This window comes from Arvicanthis niloticus, chromosome 2 (assembly GCF_011762505.2).
Source record: "Arvicanthis niloticus isolate mArvNil1 chromosome 2, mArvNil1.pat.X, whole genome shotgun sequence".
Lineage (NCBI taxonomy): Eukaryota > Metazoa > Chordata > Mammalia > Rodentia > Muridae > Arvicanthis > Arvicanthis niloticus.
In genome coordinates, this window is record NC_047659.1 from 134,135,489 (window position 1) to 134,149,925 (window position 14,437).

General features: G+C 54.6%; 1 protein-coding gene across 4 annotated transcripts in view; it reads left to right on the forward strand.

Annotated features, from left to right (window-relative positions):
• Slc12a5 (solute carrier family 12 member 5) overlaps positions 1–14,120 on the forward strand; it is a 38,214-nt gene extending 24,094 nt beyond the window's left edge. For all 4 annotated transcript variants that reach the window (XM_076930228.1, XM_034494601.2, XM_076930230.1 and 1 more), the window contains exons 12-26: positions 653–827; positions 1,361–1,479; positions 1,767–1,865; positions 2,782–2,901; positions 3,203–3,307; positions 4,494–4,662; positions 6,788–6,983; positions 8,083–8,252; positions 8,468–8,599; positions 9,397–9,504; positions 10,567–10,689; positions 10,782–10,981; positions 11,299–11,313; positions 11,549–11,682; positions 11,818–14,120. In XM_076930228.1, the coding sequence (XP_076786343.1) occupies positions 653–827; positions 1,361–1,479; positions 1,767–1,865; positions 2,782–2,901; positions 3,203–3,307; positions 4,494–4,662; positions 6,788–6,983; positions 8,083–8,252; positions 8,468–8,599; positions 9,397–9,504; positions 10,567–10,689; positions 10,782–10,981; positions 11,299–11,313; positions 11,549–11,682; positions 11,818–11,909 (1,957 nt within the window). In that variant the 3' untranslated portion in view covers positions 11,910–14,120. The remainder of the gene's footprint in view (positions 1–652; positions 828–1,360; positions 1,480–1,766; positions 1,866–2,781; positions 2,902–3,202; positions 3,308–4,493; positions 4,663–6,787; positions 6,984–8,082; positions 8,253–8,467; positions 8,600–9,396; positions 9,505–10,566; positions 10,690–10,781; positions 10,982–11,298; positions 11,314–11,548; positions 11,683–11,817) is intronic.
• Positions 14,121–14,437: the final 317 nt, after the last annotated feature.

Sequence of the window (14,437 nt, forward strand, 5' to 3'; positions counted from 1 at the left end):
TCCTCCTCCTCCTTTTCCTCCTCCTTTTTTTAACATTAATTTATTGTATGGGTGTCCGTGTGTCCGTGTGTGTGTGTGTGTGTCCGTGTGTGTGTGACACACACGTTTGTGTCATAGTGTACATGTGGAGGTCAGAAGACAACTTGTGGGAGTCAGTTCTCTCCTTCTACCACACGGGTGGATCACGACATGCAGCCAGGGTCCTTCCCTGCTAAGCTGTCTTGCAGGCCCCTTCCCTTTTATTCTTAACACCACCATCACACAATGAAGCCAGAGCCTCGTGGAGATGCTGTAGTCCTATAGAGCCCGAGTGACTAGCTCAAGACCATCAGGCAAACAACTGTTTATTAAAATCATGTTCACGCCATGTTCTGGGTACACAACCATATCCTGGCTTCCATTCTCCCTGCATTTGCATGAGGCAGGTTTGAGGAGATCCTGAGCTTATAGCCGAGGAGGGTCAGTGATGCGCTCAAGGTTACACAGACAGTACTGAGGATACTTGGCTTTGTTGTCTCTCCTTTGACCCTTGTGAAGCCTAACCCCGTGGCCAGCACCCTGTTGGGCATGCCATCTGTCTGGGGTGACCTACTCTGGAATCCAGATGGCATCGTTCACCCAACGTCTCTGTGCCCTCCCTGTCTCTTTCCAGGTTTGGGGAAGCTGTGAATGGCAACCTGGTGGTGGGCACCCTGGCCTGGCCTTCTCCCTGGGTCATTGTCATAGGCTCTTTCTTCTCTACCTGTGGGGCTGGACTACAGAGCCTCACAGGGGCCCCACGCCTGCTGCAGGCCATCTCCCGGGATGGCATAGTGCCCTTCCTGCAGGTCAGTGTGACAGAGCCACCCCATACAAAAGATTAGTCATCTGGGCCCCAGTCCAGGAGACACTGAACCAGGGCCCTCACCAGCCCTGAGTTCCTTCCTGTGTATTGCCTAACAGCGACACTAAAAAAGAAGGGACCTTATTTGGACCCGTGAGCAGTACCATCTATGAACACTGTCTACTCTTAGAGGAAAAATAGATAGGTCTTCTCCATCCTATGGGCCAGTTGGGGATTCATAGAGCCAGCCACAGGACAAGGGAATGCTCTCTTTTTCTGTGATCCTTAAGAAAAAAAGACTATAGAACATACAGACACACCTCGTCTATCCCCCAGGAGCCTTGTTCCCTCTGGGGGTCAATCAGTGTTATTGTGCTAAAATGTCAGTGAGGATGGGTGGGGCAGAGAGAGCCTGCTGTTCCCTTGAGTTCCCTAGATGATGCAGAATATAGCCATCTTTTTGTAGCTCCTGATTGGTCATAAGGGTCCTGTCTCTATTCCCCTGGTTCCTAAGACTGATGACTGCTCTGTTCCTAGGTCTTTGGCCATGGCAAAGCCAATGGAGAGCCAACCTGGGCGCTGCTGCTGACCGCCTGCATCTGTGAGATCGGTATCCTCATCGCTTCCCTGGATGAGGTCGCCCCTATCCTTTCCATGTGCGTACCAGGTCTGGAGCCCACCTGTCGGCCTCGTGAGCCTCTTCCTGGGTCTCCCCTACCCCCCGGCCACCTTAACAACCCCAAGGAGTTCTGCAGTGGTCATAGAAGCCTGTCCTTGGCCATGCAGGCTCACCTTCACACACATCAGGGTGTGCTATGAGGTCTGGCCTTTCCCTCGTCTCTTCCCTACCTCTCTCCCTTCAAAGTCCTGTTCTGTCTTTCAGCCTCAGTTTCCCTTTCTGCACCCCCTGCATCTGTTTCACTTCGGTATCTCTGCACCGCAGGTTCTTCCTGATGTGTTACATGTTTGTGAACTTGGCTTGCGCGGTGCAGACACTGCTGAGGACACCCAACTGGAGGCCACGCTTTCGATATTACCACTGGTGGGTGCCCCTTCCGAGCCTCTTCCCACAGGACCATATCTTACCTCTTCTTAGCCCCACTTCAGATCCAAGGTCGTTGAGCAAGATGTCCCATCCTCTCCAGCTTTTGTGTCCTGTTAGCTCTAGGAAGGTCATAGCTCTGGTCTTCTGGGTACAAGCAGCAAGGTGACAATCAGAAAGTAGTCTCAGTGACCATCTCTTCCTGCTCCGTAATGCTCAACCTCTTACAATGCGGCATGGAGTTAGAATTCACCAGACTCAAATTCACAGGCTGATTGTCTGCTTGCTGGCTCCAGGAACCTGGGCTGGTGATGGAACCTCAGTTTCCCCAGCTGGGAAATGGGCACAATAGTCACACTCCCTCCTGGGTTACTGGGGAGCACATTGGCCCCAGATGCGGGGAGAACTCAGCCCTCGAGGGGGTCACAGACCTCCTCAACATGTCACTCTGTGGCCTTTCTTCTGTGATGGGAAGGACCGTGCTCACTCCACACAGAAAAAACTGAGTTCACAGCAGGTGACTGGCCCAAGATTATTGGATAATGGACGGAAGGCCACATGACTTCGTAGGGCTATTCTTGCTGCTGGCCTCCTTCTGGAGGGTCCTGTTTCCAGTGTGTCCATAGACCTCTGTCTCAGAAACCACTTGAACCCATGTACCCGAGGCTGACTGGCAGGCGGGTTCAAAAGGACAGAGACGGGGCAGTGATTTGGGTGTCGGTGGGGGCATGGATTGGTGTCCTGTCTATGGCTACTTATTTAGGAAGCCCCTGTCTGCATGGTGCTCAGGACGGGAGTTAGGCCTGTGTGACCATGTCTTGACCAGGCCCTGCCTGCTACCTTATTCTTGCTGTCTAAGCCAGTGTCGCCATCAGCCCTGTCAGGGTTCAGGGACAGGCTCTCTTTATTTTTCCAGGACTCTGTCCTTCCTGGGCATGAGCCTCTGCCTGGCCCTCATGTTCATCTGCTCCTGGTATTACGCACTGGTGGCCATGCTCATCGCCGGGCTCATCTATAAATACATCGAGTACCGGGGGTAGGTGCCGGAGGAGGGCGGGCAGGGGGAGCAGCACGGAAGGTGAGGGGTGACTGGGTGGTGGTCCAGGGCTAGAATATAGGGATGGGCTAGGTCTGAACATGGGGCTGAGGCTTGAGAAACGGACAAGAGAGTGTCTAGATTTAGGAATGATTTCAAAGGGATACGGCTTGACTACGTCAGGAAGCCAGAGCGATGTGGGAGAGATGGCGGTTGTGCCCTGGGACTGCCAGTTCTGTGAGATGTTTTCCCCGCTGCTCCTGGTTTTCTGGACTCATATCATTCCCTTCCTGGTCCCCAGGGCGGAGAAGGAGTGGGGGGATGGAATCCGAGGCCTGTCTCTCAGTGCCGCACGCTATGCTCTCTTGCGTCTGGAGGAAGGACCTCCACATACGAAGAACTGGAGGTAAGCGGTAAGGGGGTACCTGCTGAGGGGTTCAGGGTAGGGATAGCAAGGTAGCAGGGACCAGATTTATCCCTCTGACTTTGTTTGGCTGAGTGGTACCTCCCCATGACCCTGACCCCACCTCGCCTCATCCCTCCTTCTACAACACTATGGTAAACTGAGACCCAGACATTTGTTCTCCTAATCTATTCAATGTGGCAGCCTCCCAGCCATGCATTTGTCTATTGGATCACTCCATTTCTTGTGAAAAGTAATTCTTAAACTCATGACACATGGCAAACTCTCTTCCTAGCTCTGGGGGATGCTGCCAGCTCCACAGATCTGTGGAGATGCACACAGAGAGGCGGATAGACATCAGTTCTGTGGCATTGGTCTCTGCTTGAGGGTGGTAGGGTCTCCCAGGAGTCTCCAGGCTAATGCCAATGTTTCTACTGAAGATGAGGGGCTTTAGGGCTTTTAGAATCTTCCCTCTCTGCCTCTTAGATCAGGTACTTCCTAAGTGGCTACTGACACACCCAGCTCAGCTTCTGTCTTCCTGGTTCCATCAAGGGTCAGGTTGGAAATCCGAATTATAGCCGTGTTACTAACCTGGGGTTCCCAGATGCTGGGCTTGGTACTGTCTGTAGGTTCCCAAGTGGACAGCACAGGGTCCAGCCTAGAGTAGGTACTTGGTCAATACTGTAAAAGAGACGGAGGGTTGGAGGGACGTGAAGCTGAAGGCATAGAGAAGTGGCGGTACATGGTTGGAAGGATGCAGGGTTAAACATATGCACAGAGTGGAGTCTATCCGGGTGAATAGATGGATGTGTGAATGGATAGCGGGTGGGTGGATGTGTGGGCGGGCGACTGAGTGAATAATGCCTGGTAGGTAAATTCATCTGGAGACTGTCGGATGACTGAAGGATGAAATGGACGAGTGGGCGGTTGAATGGATAGATGAATGGGGTGGATGGAGAGACGGGTGGGCGGGTAGATGGATGGAGAGGTATGGAGAGATGGCTGGAGGGCTTGCTGCTCAAAGGAAGTGGTTGCTGCTGCCCCTTCTAGAAGGTTATGGTTGATGGGGCCCAGGCGTGGGGGAGGGGGGAGTAGAAGAACAAATGGGTAAACTGAGATGGGCCACGTGGTGGGAGGGTAGGTGGTTGGGAGGTGGTAGGTGGGTCACGTGGACCTGCACCCTCTTCAGGCCCCAGCTACTGGTGCTGGTGCGTGTGGACCAGGATCAGAACGTGGTGCACCCGCAGCTGCTGTCCTTGACCTCTCAGCTCAAGGCCGGGAAGGGCCTGACCATCGTGGGCTCTGTCCTTGAGGGCACCTTTCTGGACAACCATCCTCAGGCTCAGCGGGCAGAGGAGGTGAGGAGAGGCCGGGTAGGGTGGGGAAGCCAGGATCTGAAGGGCACTGGTCTTTGTCGTCCGTTCCCCCCCCCCTTCCGTGTGCCTTTGGAGTTTGTCTTCTCCTGATAAGCTGAGCCTGAGGGTCAGAGCGTGAGCGAGTGCCTTAGATGTCACCTCACAGGGACTCAGTGCATGAAGCGCCTGCTTGCTGTAAAAGGACCTGACCTCAGGTCCCTAGCAGCCACAGAAAAGCCAGGCCCTGGGGGAGCTTATCTGTGATTCTAGCACTGAGGGCAGGGGCGGAGATAAGAGGATCCTGGGAGCTCATTGGCTAGCAAGGCTAGCCAATCAGTGAGCTCTATGTTTAATGAGTGATTCAAAAAAGTAAAGTAGAGGGCGGTTAGGGGACACAGCTAGTGTTGACCTCAGGCCTCCAACCCCATGAACATCTGTGCACATGCACACATACAATACAGCCTACAGAACCATTGGCTGATAGAGGCAGAAGGGCCCATTTTATGGAGACAGAAACGGAAGCTTAGAGGCCAGGTTACCTAAAGTAAGTCAGAAACTACTTATCTTGCTGGAGGAGGAAATCTTTTTAAGATGTTTTCAAATTTAAGGATCTGCCGGGCATGGTGATGCATGCCTTTAATCCCAGCCTTTTCGAGGCAGAGGTGGATGGATCTCTATGAGTTCGAGGCCAGCCTGGTCTACATAATAAGTTCCAGGACAGCCAAGGCTACACAGAGAGACCCTGTCTCAAAAATAAATAAATAAACAAACAAATAAATAAATAAAACTAAGAACAAAAACAAATTCAAAGATCTTGTAGGAAGAACCCAAGGCCCAGAGGAACGGCAGCTTTCTGAAGTCACAAGGCCGGCTGGAAATTTAGCCAGAATTTGCACATGCCCCTGGCTCTGGGTCACCTGCTTCTGTTACACCCACAACGGAGTCTACAGAGCCACTGTAGAAGTGTCTAGAACCCAGTGGGTAGAAGAGGAAGTAGGCCCTACCTAAGACTCAGGCCTGTCTTCCCTCAGGGTTGTAGCTGGGAGTAGAGAGAGAAAAGGGGCCTGAGGGAGGTGAAGTGGAGTGGGGAGGGGCACCCCTAATGGCTTGTGACAGTTGCTGTTTCTGCCTCACTGAGCCGTTCACACCAATCTATCAAGACTTGGAGCTGGAGGCCCCAACTGGTCAGGACAACTCAACATGGACTGGCCCAGAGCATGCTGGGTACCAGGCCCTAGGCTAGACATAGGCAGAGCAAGAGACCAAGTGCTAGCCACCGGCCACGGCCATACGCGGGAGGCTCCAGCCCCATTAGGCACCGCTGAGTGCTGCGCTGGGTTAATGACACCGGCTCTAGGACACATTATGGCTATGATACAGGGCAGTGTCCTGAGCCCTCTCATGAATTGAGATGTGTGATTCTCCTGAATCCCGAGCAGATCTGCCCCACCCTGGGGAGATAGGAGTAGAGGTTACATGACTTTCCTGAAGCCACAGCCAGGAGGTGGCGGAGATGGAAATTAGCCTCTGTGTGTTTGACACCAGGGCAGTGGTTGAGGGCAGAACAGTTGAAGCCAGCCTCCTGGCTTGTCCAATTCTCACACCAGCAGCCTGTCCTTAAGCGAGACTTTGTCTGAGTCTCGATTTCCTCCTGGATAAACCGGAGCAACGAGAACCCTTCCCTCAGTGCAGATTAAATGTGCACGGAAAACACTTAGCATTGTTCTTGTTAAATAGTTATGTGTGGCCATGTAGAATATCCTGGCTTCACCGTGGTCTAGAAGGAGGGTGCTGTCTGGGGAGGATGGCCTCCGAGTGAAGGGAGGCAGGCTTTAATGGATGGTGGGGTCAGGAGCATGCTGGGCAGTGGTGGAGAACGTGTGGAGCAAAGAGCAAGTTAGAGTGGCAGCGGCGAGGGGGCTCATCCCCGAGGAACAGGGACTGCAGATGACGGGGTTCCGGGTTGGGTCCTAGAGTTGGATCAGAGTGGAGGATCGGGAAGACAGGATAGATGCAGAGAGGGGCAGAGAGGGGGGGAGGGATGAAAAGATGGGAAGGAGTCTGTGAGACCCAGACCCAGCACAGGGTGTCTGAGGCTGGCCCTTATCAGCACATACCCTCCCCACAGTCTATCAGGCGCCTGATGGAAGCTGAGAAGGTGAAGGGCTTCTGCCAGGTAGTGATCTCCTCCAACCTGCGTGATGGTGTGTCCCACCTGATCCAGTCTGGGGGCCTCGGGGGACTGCAACACAACACCGTGCTGGTGGGCTGGCCTCGAAACTGGCGGCAGAAGGAGGACCATCAGACGTGGAGGAACTTCATTGGTACTGATGCAGTGGGCTCAGGGATGCAGGGCTGGCTCTGGGATGCTTTGCTTCTGAGAGTTTTCTGAGCACAGTGTGTGTGTGTGTGTGTGTGTGTGTGTGTACGCACACATGCAGGTGATACTACACGTCAGCTTCTGTGTCAGGCCCCGGGAGGAAGACAGGGCAGGAAAGGGCAGAGCGAGGGCTGCAGCTTCACAGTCACTGAGGTCAGGGTCTGGTCTGTCCTAGATGTGTCCACCCAACACTTATAGAATGCATTTTGCGTACCAGATTAGTTGAGGCTTCCTCTCTGCATGTTGGTGTGAGATAGAGACAGGGAGACAGAGGAATGTGCCTGTGTCACACAGCTGGGAAGTCATGTTTGAAGCAGCCAGAGGCTCCCCTGCTAACTACAAACAGTTCGGACTCTTTTAAGGATTCAGTGAGGCCACACATGGTGGGTTCTTGATAATCAAAGGAGGCATAGTCTGGGGAGGGGCTCAGTTGGTAAAGTGCTTACCAGGAAAGCATGAAGACCGGAATCCAGAGGGCCACAGTATTGGGGGCCAGAGACTGGAGACCCCCTGGGATTCAGCTGCCAGCCAGTCTAGCCTGCTCTGTAAGCTCTAGATGAGTCAGGTCAGTTAGAGCCCTATCACAAACAAACAAACAAACAAACAAACAAACAGCCCCAAGAAGCTAGACAGCTCTTGAGGAACAGATAAGGGTGCCTGAGATTGACATCTGTTATCCATATACATCTACATGTGTGCCCACATAAATACCACCATACACCACATGCACACACACACACACACACACACACACACACACACACACACACACACACGAAGAAAAAAGAACAGGGGATATTATTGCCATTTAACAGGTGGGAAAACTGAGCCCAGGAGAGAGGGATTGAAGTACTTTTAAACAGCTAAACAGCCAGTAGATGATGAGGCCCAGGTGGTGCTGGTATTCTGATAACTGAAGCTCAAGGTCAAGGTCAGATGGAGGGGGGGGGTGAGTGCTGGGTGCCAGGAGATCATGTGGCTTTTCCTGGGTATTGGGAGAACTGGTCACTGTTGCCCTCTGGTCCTTTTTTGGTCTTTCCAAGAACTGGTCCGGGAAACTACAGCCGGCCACCTCGCCCTGCTGGTCACCAAGAATGTTTCCATGTTTCCCGGGAACCCTGAGCGCTTCTCGGAGGGCAGCATAGACGTGTGGTGGATCGTGCATGACGGGGGCATGCTCATGTTGCTGCCCTTCCTGCTGCGTCACCACAAGGTGGGTGTGCAGGGCTGTCTGGGGTGTGGGGAGGGGATGTGTACGTGTGTACATCCGTGGCAAAGCTCCGGGCTCTGGTCAAGGGCAGCCTCCACGCCCTCTGCTCTCCCTTATCCATGGGTGGGGAGGCGGGCATTTTGCCGAGGCTCGAGGCTTGAGGCTCTTGTCTCTTAGTCTCTGGCTGGACCTTTCAGGATTGCCTTTGGTCCTTGCAGGTCTGGAGGAAATGCAAAATGCGGATCTTCACCGTGGCCCAGATGGATGATAACAGCATTCAGATGAAGAAAGACCTGACCACGTTTCTGTACCACTTACGCATCACTGCAGAGGTGGAGGTGGTGGAGATGGTAGGTCCCTAGGAGCCCCTGAAGTTCTTAAAGTCCTAGCTGGGGCTCTTTCCTTTTGGCCGGGTCACCAATCAGGACCATCCAGATAGCCGTCAGCAGATGATGCAGGCCACCTTCCCCTGTGATCGTGTCTTAACCTCTTACAAACTCACCCAAGGTTCCAGCCAGCCAGCCCTCACCCACGAGAGTAGCTGCCATGTTGGAGAGTGCCACTCTATGACAGACTGCCGTGTGCACTTGGCGAGCCTCATGGCCTCCAGTGAGATACACACGTTGATGTTTTCATTCCCAATTAGAACAGTGAGACACAGAAAGGTTTGGTGACTGACCGCACAACACAGTGGGCAGCAGAGGCAGGATTCAAGCCCAGGCGGGCTGCTGCACGGTCTGTTCCCCGTGGGCCACACTGTCCCACTCCTGTCTCTCCACCTCCCCAGCGTAGCCACGCCTACCTCATGCTGTAGCCATTAACCTACCCATGTGCAGGTTCACTCATCACCCTATTCATCCGGGTGTGTGTTCATTCATCTCTTGTTCTCTTCTTCGTTCGCTCAGGTAATTAGTTAATTAATCAACGCATTTATCACTTCACAATTCACACCCTTGGTTCTGTGTTGGGTGCACAGGGAACAAGCCGCCTGTTCTCCCAGGTCATGGTTTGGTCCCTGGCCTCGTACAGCCTTGGTGCTAGGACACGTGATCTCGGAAGCTGCAGGCTGGTGGGAGGGAGGGCTCCTGCCGCCCCACCTTGGCCTTCCTTCGTTCCAAGCCACTGCTGCTCTCCTCCCTACCCATAGCATGAGAGCGACATCTCAGCATACACCTACGAGAAGACATTGGTAATGGAGCAACGCTCTCAGATTCTCAAACAAATGCACCTCACCAAGAACGAGAGGGAACGAGAGGTAAGCACGCCCTGGGGGCTCTCAGAACCACAGGCCACTTCAGACTGTGGGCCTGCACAGCTGTGGGAGGTTCTGGGCTGCCATCCCCCGCCATCAGGAATGCTGCATTCCCCTTCGCTCCTCATCACCCCCTAACACTTGGGGCTGTGGGGCCGGCTCCATGTAGCCGGTGCCTCTTTTCCAGCCCCCTCACAGAGACTTTGGCATGGAGACAGACTTTCGCCTCTGTAGGAGACTTCTAGGCCTGAGGGAGAATAGTGGCTGTGGTTGCTAAATCTGTGTGGATGACAAGTTCTCAGGGGGTGTGTGCTGCCAGTGTGGGAGACAAGGGTTCATGTAACAGACTCACCGAGTGGGTAACAGATGGGTATTTAAAGACATGGATGTTGGGTAGGAGTTGGGCGAGCCTCCTAGGGGATTGAGTGAAGGGCTCTCAGGAGAGGTGGTGCTGAGCACCCCATGGGGTAAGGTCTCTTCTGTTTCAATCACTGGCCCCCTGGAGTATGGATAAAAAGATCCACCCCAGGGAGTGGAGTCCCTGGGGGAAGTGAGGGATGATGATAGCCAGGGCTGCGGACAGAAGAGCCCCTGGAAGTCGCTGCTGGGGAATGAGTGGAGGGTCCCACTGGTGAAGGTAAAGAACCTGAGTTCTTTCAGGTGGGGAGAATCTGCTTTTCAGAATGTGGCTCATAGGTATTCAGGGGAATGAGTGCTGAGCCCTTGAAGGACAGGGGAGTCACCCAGGGTGATAGCAGAAGTGATAAGAAATGCCCTGTGCTGGCACCAGCTAGAGTGATGTGAGACCGTGGTGCTAGGTTCAAGCATGCTGTGCCAGGTGTTAGACCGCTGGCTGCCAATGGCAGGAAGGTCTGGGCTCTAGAGACCAGGGGCCAGGGCAGCAATGCAATAGGTGTTTGGTCTTGAGGCGCTCTGCTATTTTTACAATGTGTGCCACCCAGGAACGTGTGTAACCTGGATAAGCATCAGCTGTAGTAATGGCTCTTGGCAGGGCGTGGGCGGTGACCCCCAGCAGAGCTGGCTCCAACCTTTGTCACTCTCTAGATCCAGAGCATCACAGATGAGTCTCGGGGCTCCATTCGAAGGAAGAATCCAGCCAACACTCGGCTCCGCCTCAATGTTCCTGAAGAGACAGCTTGTGACAATGAGGAGAAGCCAGAGGAGGAGGTGAGTGGCTGGGGTGGCCTGGCTCTGGCTAGTGGCAGCAGAAACTTTGGCCACCAAAAGTGTCACCTGCTGAACCATCATCCCTACCTCAGGTGCAGCTGATCCATGACCAGAGTGCTCCCAGCTGCCCTAGCAGCTCACCGTCTCCAGGGGAGGAGCCTGAGGGGGAGGGGGAGACAGACCCAGAGAAGGTGCATCTTACCTGGACCAAGGATAAGTCAGTGGCTGAGAAGAATAAAGGCCCCAGTCCCGTCTCCTCGGAGGGCATCAAGGACTTCTTCAGCATGAAGCCGTACGGGCCTGGGGCTGCATCTGGGGGTAGGGTGGGCCTAAAGGTGTTTAATATGGCAGAGTAACTGGACAGGAGGGTCGTGTTCTGGCAGTTTGACTACCAAGGGCAGGACTTTCCTGGGTTTCCCCAGTTCGAGACTTATAGGGCTGGGCTTGATCGGCAGGGGTCTGGACTCACTCCCAAGTGCAGGTGTAAAGGTGAAGGTGGTGGCGGGGACAACTTACCCTGGGCAGATGGTGGTTGGCTCAGTGGGGTGCCTCTTTTCCTGACCCCTCTCTTTTTCTTTCTCTCTTCGCTTCTCTTTGTGTTTCCTGAAGGGAGTGGGAAAACTTGTAAGTGCGCCAACATTTCCATCTTCTCTTCTAGGTTTCCAGGGTTCCTCTACTCCGCGGAACCCTCAAGGGGTGTCTCTGGCCATTGTCCAGCTTGGAGAGTTCTGGGGTTGGGGGAGGTCCCAGGCTGGCAAGAGGCAGGCCCGAGCAGCCCAACTCAGCCTGGGAGGGTGACCAGACCTAACTCTTCCTGGCCTGGGCTTCACCTCCACACTTCCTCTCCTTTCTTCTGCAGGAACCAGTCCAACGTGCGGCGCATGCACACAGCTGTGCGGCTGAACGAGGTCATCGTGAATAAATCCCGGGATGCCAAGCTGGTTTTGCTCAACATGCCCGGGCCTCCCCGCAACCGCAATGGTGATGAAAACTGTATCCTGGATTCAAGTTAAGGGGAAGAGGGAGGTGGGCGGCACCGTACATGGGTCCTCTAGCCTGGGATAGAAACCCTAGGATAGGGACGGTGGCTGAGGGAAGGCGCAGGCTGTCTCCTTGACCAGCGCTCAGACATGGAATTCCTGGAGGTCCTCACCGAGCAACTGGACCGGGTGATGCTGGTCCGCGGTGGCGGCCGAGAGGTCATCACCATCTACTCCTGAAGGCCAGGACCTGGCACTCCGGCCCGAGCGCGCCCGGCCCGCGGCCCCGGAGCCCTCGCCGCGCCTCCCCGCCGCTGTCACCGTTTACATAAGACCCTGTTGCCCGTGCCCTGGCCCCTTTCCCTCCTGCTGCCTGCAGCCCGGAGGCCTTGCCCGTCGGGGCTGACCCGGAGGGCGGCCCGTGGGCCCCTTTTCTGAGCCCGGCCTCGCCCCACCGGAGCAGACGTTGCAATAAAGGTGGCGAGGCGGCGTGGAGAGGAGCGGAACCGTGGTCCCGGGCCCGGCAGCCCCGAGCCCGTCCCTCCCCACGCCCCGCCGCGCTCCCCTGGGACCCTGGTCGCCGAGCCCGAGCGCCGCTCGGCCGCGCTATACATAGTGTACAGGAGACATCGCGTGTATTTTTAATGTCCCCATATTTCTGTAACTAGAAACGCAACGGACTCCTCGCCACGGCCGCGCTCTCCTCGCTGCGAGCGCCCAGAAAGGCGGAAGCCCGGGGAGGCAGGTTTCCCTGCGCTGAGAGCCAAGTGCTTTAAGGCAGGCGCTCTCCTTTCCCTTTCCTGTCCACGGCCTGGGCTTTCCTCCCTTCCCTCCAGTTCTTGGCGAACACAGGTGAGACGGCGGCCGACTGCGGTGGATGCGAGCTTCCCAGCGGCCAGGAGTGGGAGGGGTCGCCTCTCCATGGGGAGAAACTGAGGCCCGTGCCCACCGAGGAAGCCCTGCCCGGTGCCTTCGTGGAGGAGCAGGCGTCTCTCCTCTCTTGGCTTGCCGCCTGCTCCCCCCGTCCCGTGGCTCCTCGCCAAAGACTGAATTCGTGGAGCTGGAGGGCACACCCTCCCCAGTTTCCTTTCTGGGACAGGCGAGGGGCCAATGTCAGTCTAGGGGCCGACTCACCAGGAGGCCTAGCGCGCAGCCTGATATTCTCTCTCTTGGTCCCCATTCTGCAAGTCTTGCCTGGGGACCCAGTGGCCTGGTTTTTCTGGGGCTGAGCTTTGCTGCCTTAGCAGCAGGTCCTTAGCTACTGTCTCTCCAGATACCAGGTCCTGGAGTAGGGGTGGAGTCATACAGGCTGTTGTTCCCAGCGCTTCTCTGCCCTTTTCCGAGTAGGACCCAAGGCCTTTGGCTTTCCTAACTCATCCTTGGCGCTTCCGCTCTACCAGCCCCACCTGTGGGGCCCTCAGCCCCCTAGAGAGGCGTTTGGCTGGTTCCCTTCCCCCAGGGCACGGTTACTAAGAGGGCAGGCACTGCATGCTCCTTTAAGCGCCCTCTGGGACTGGGTACAGTGCCTCCAGCCCCAGGGCCCTGGCCTGCACACCTAGTTAGACATCATGCCCACTCCAGGCCCAGGGCCACTAGCTGACCTCACCACCTCTTTTTCCTTGAGCCCAAGGCATAGAGAGCTGCAGCTGGTGCCATCTAGACAGGCTCAGGTGTGGCCAGTGGCAGGGCTGGAGGGACACTGCCCTGTTGCTTGGCTCAAGACCCCTCTGAGATTCGATGGGGACTGGATATTCTTCCAGGCAGTAGCCATCAAGTTGGAAGTGTAGGACCCAGGACCCGTCATCCTTCAAGACTGCCCTCCCTTGCCATGGTTTGCCTTTTGGGGCAAGAGAGGGACTGGGCAAACGGGGAGGAGGCAGTATCAACACCAATTAGGGAACCAAAGTTGCATTACCTGGGCCCAGACTCTGGTTGGCAAGAGCAAAGTTTCCGTTGATGAAAACAGCCCACAACAAAATCCCCAGTTTTCTGTGCTCCATGTGCAATATTTGTTATGAACCTTGTGTCGTTCAAGTCACCTTTATAATCACTGTAGCTAGATGTTCCATGTCCATCCAGGTGACTTCTACTCTGAGTGCAATATTTCAATAGCCTGGTAGTGAGAAGAGCGTTGCTTCTGTTTCAGCAGACCTATGTGCAGGGCAATGCAATGCAGTCCAAACCCTTGTAAATAGGAGAGGTTGCAAGCCAAATCAAGAGTATTTATCGTTATTACTATTATTATTAGGCCTGCCTTTAATTTTAGTGTTTCGGTATTTCGCATCCTGCCTCAGTACTGATCTTGTGTTCTTTGTGCCAATCTGCAAAGGAGAGGGTCTGCTCTCCTTTCCTGTTGAATGCTCCCATTTGATGCTTTACGGCTTTTACTGTGTTAATTTTTTAGATACCTGTCTGCACACAATGCAATAAAAATAATTTTATTACACCCTTGATAGCCTGAGGGGTACAGTTTAGATACTTCAGGAAGTCAAATTCATCATCTGCACATGAAGCTTTGGATTTTTTTGGAGACAGGGTTTCATGGAGCCCAGGCCGGCTGGAACTTGGCCTGTTAGATATTAGGTGGGAAACGCTATCCTCTGCTTACAGAGTAAGCACACCAGCTTTGGGGTCCTGTGCCTGAGCTAGGTGCTTTCTAGGTGTCAAGTCACATGGCACCCTCTGGGAGGCAGAGTCTTCTCTAGAGGAGGTTCGGGACATTCACGCCAAGTATATTAAAGGCTCTTCAAGGCCTCCATGGACTATAG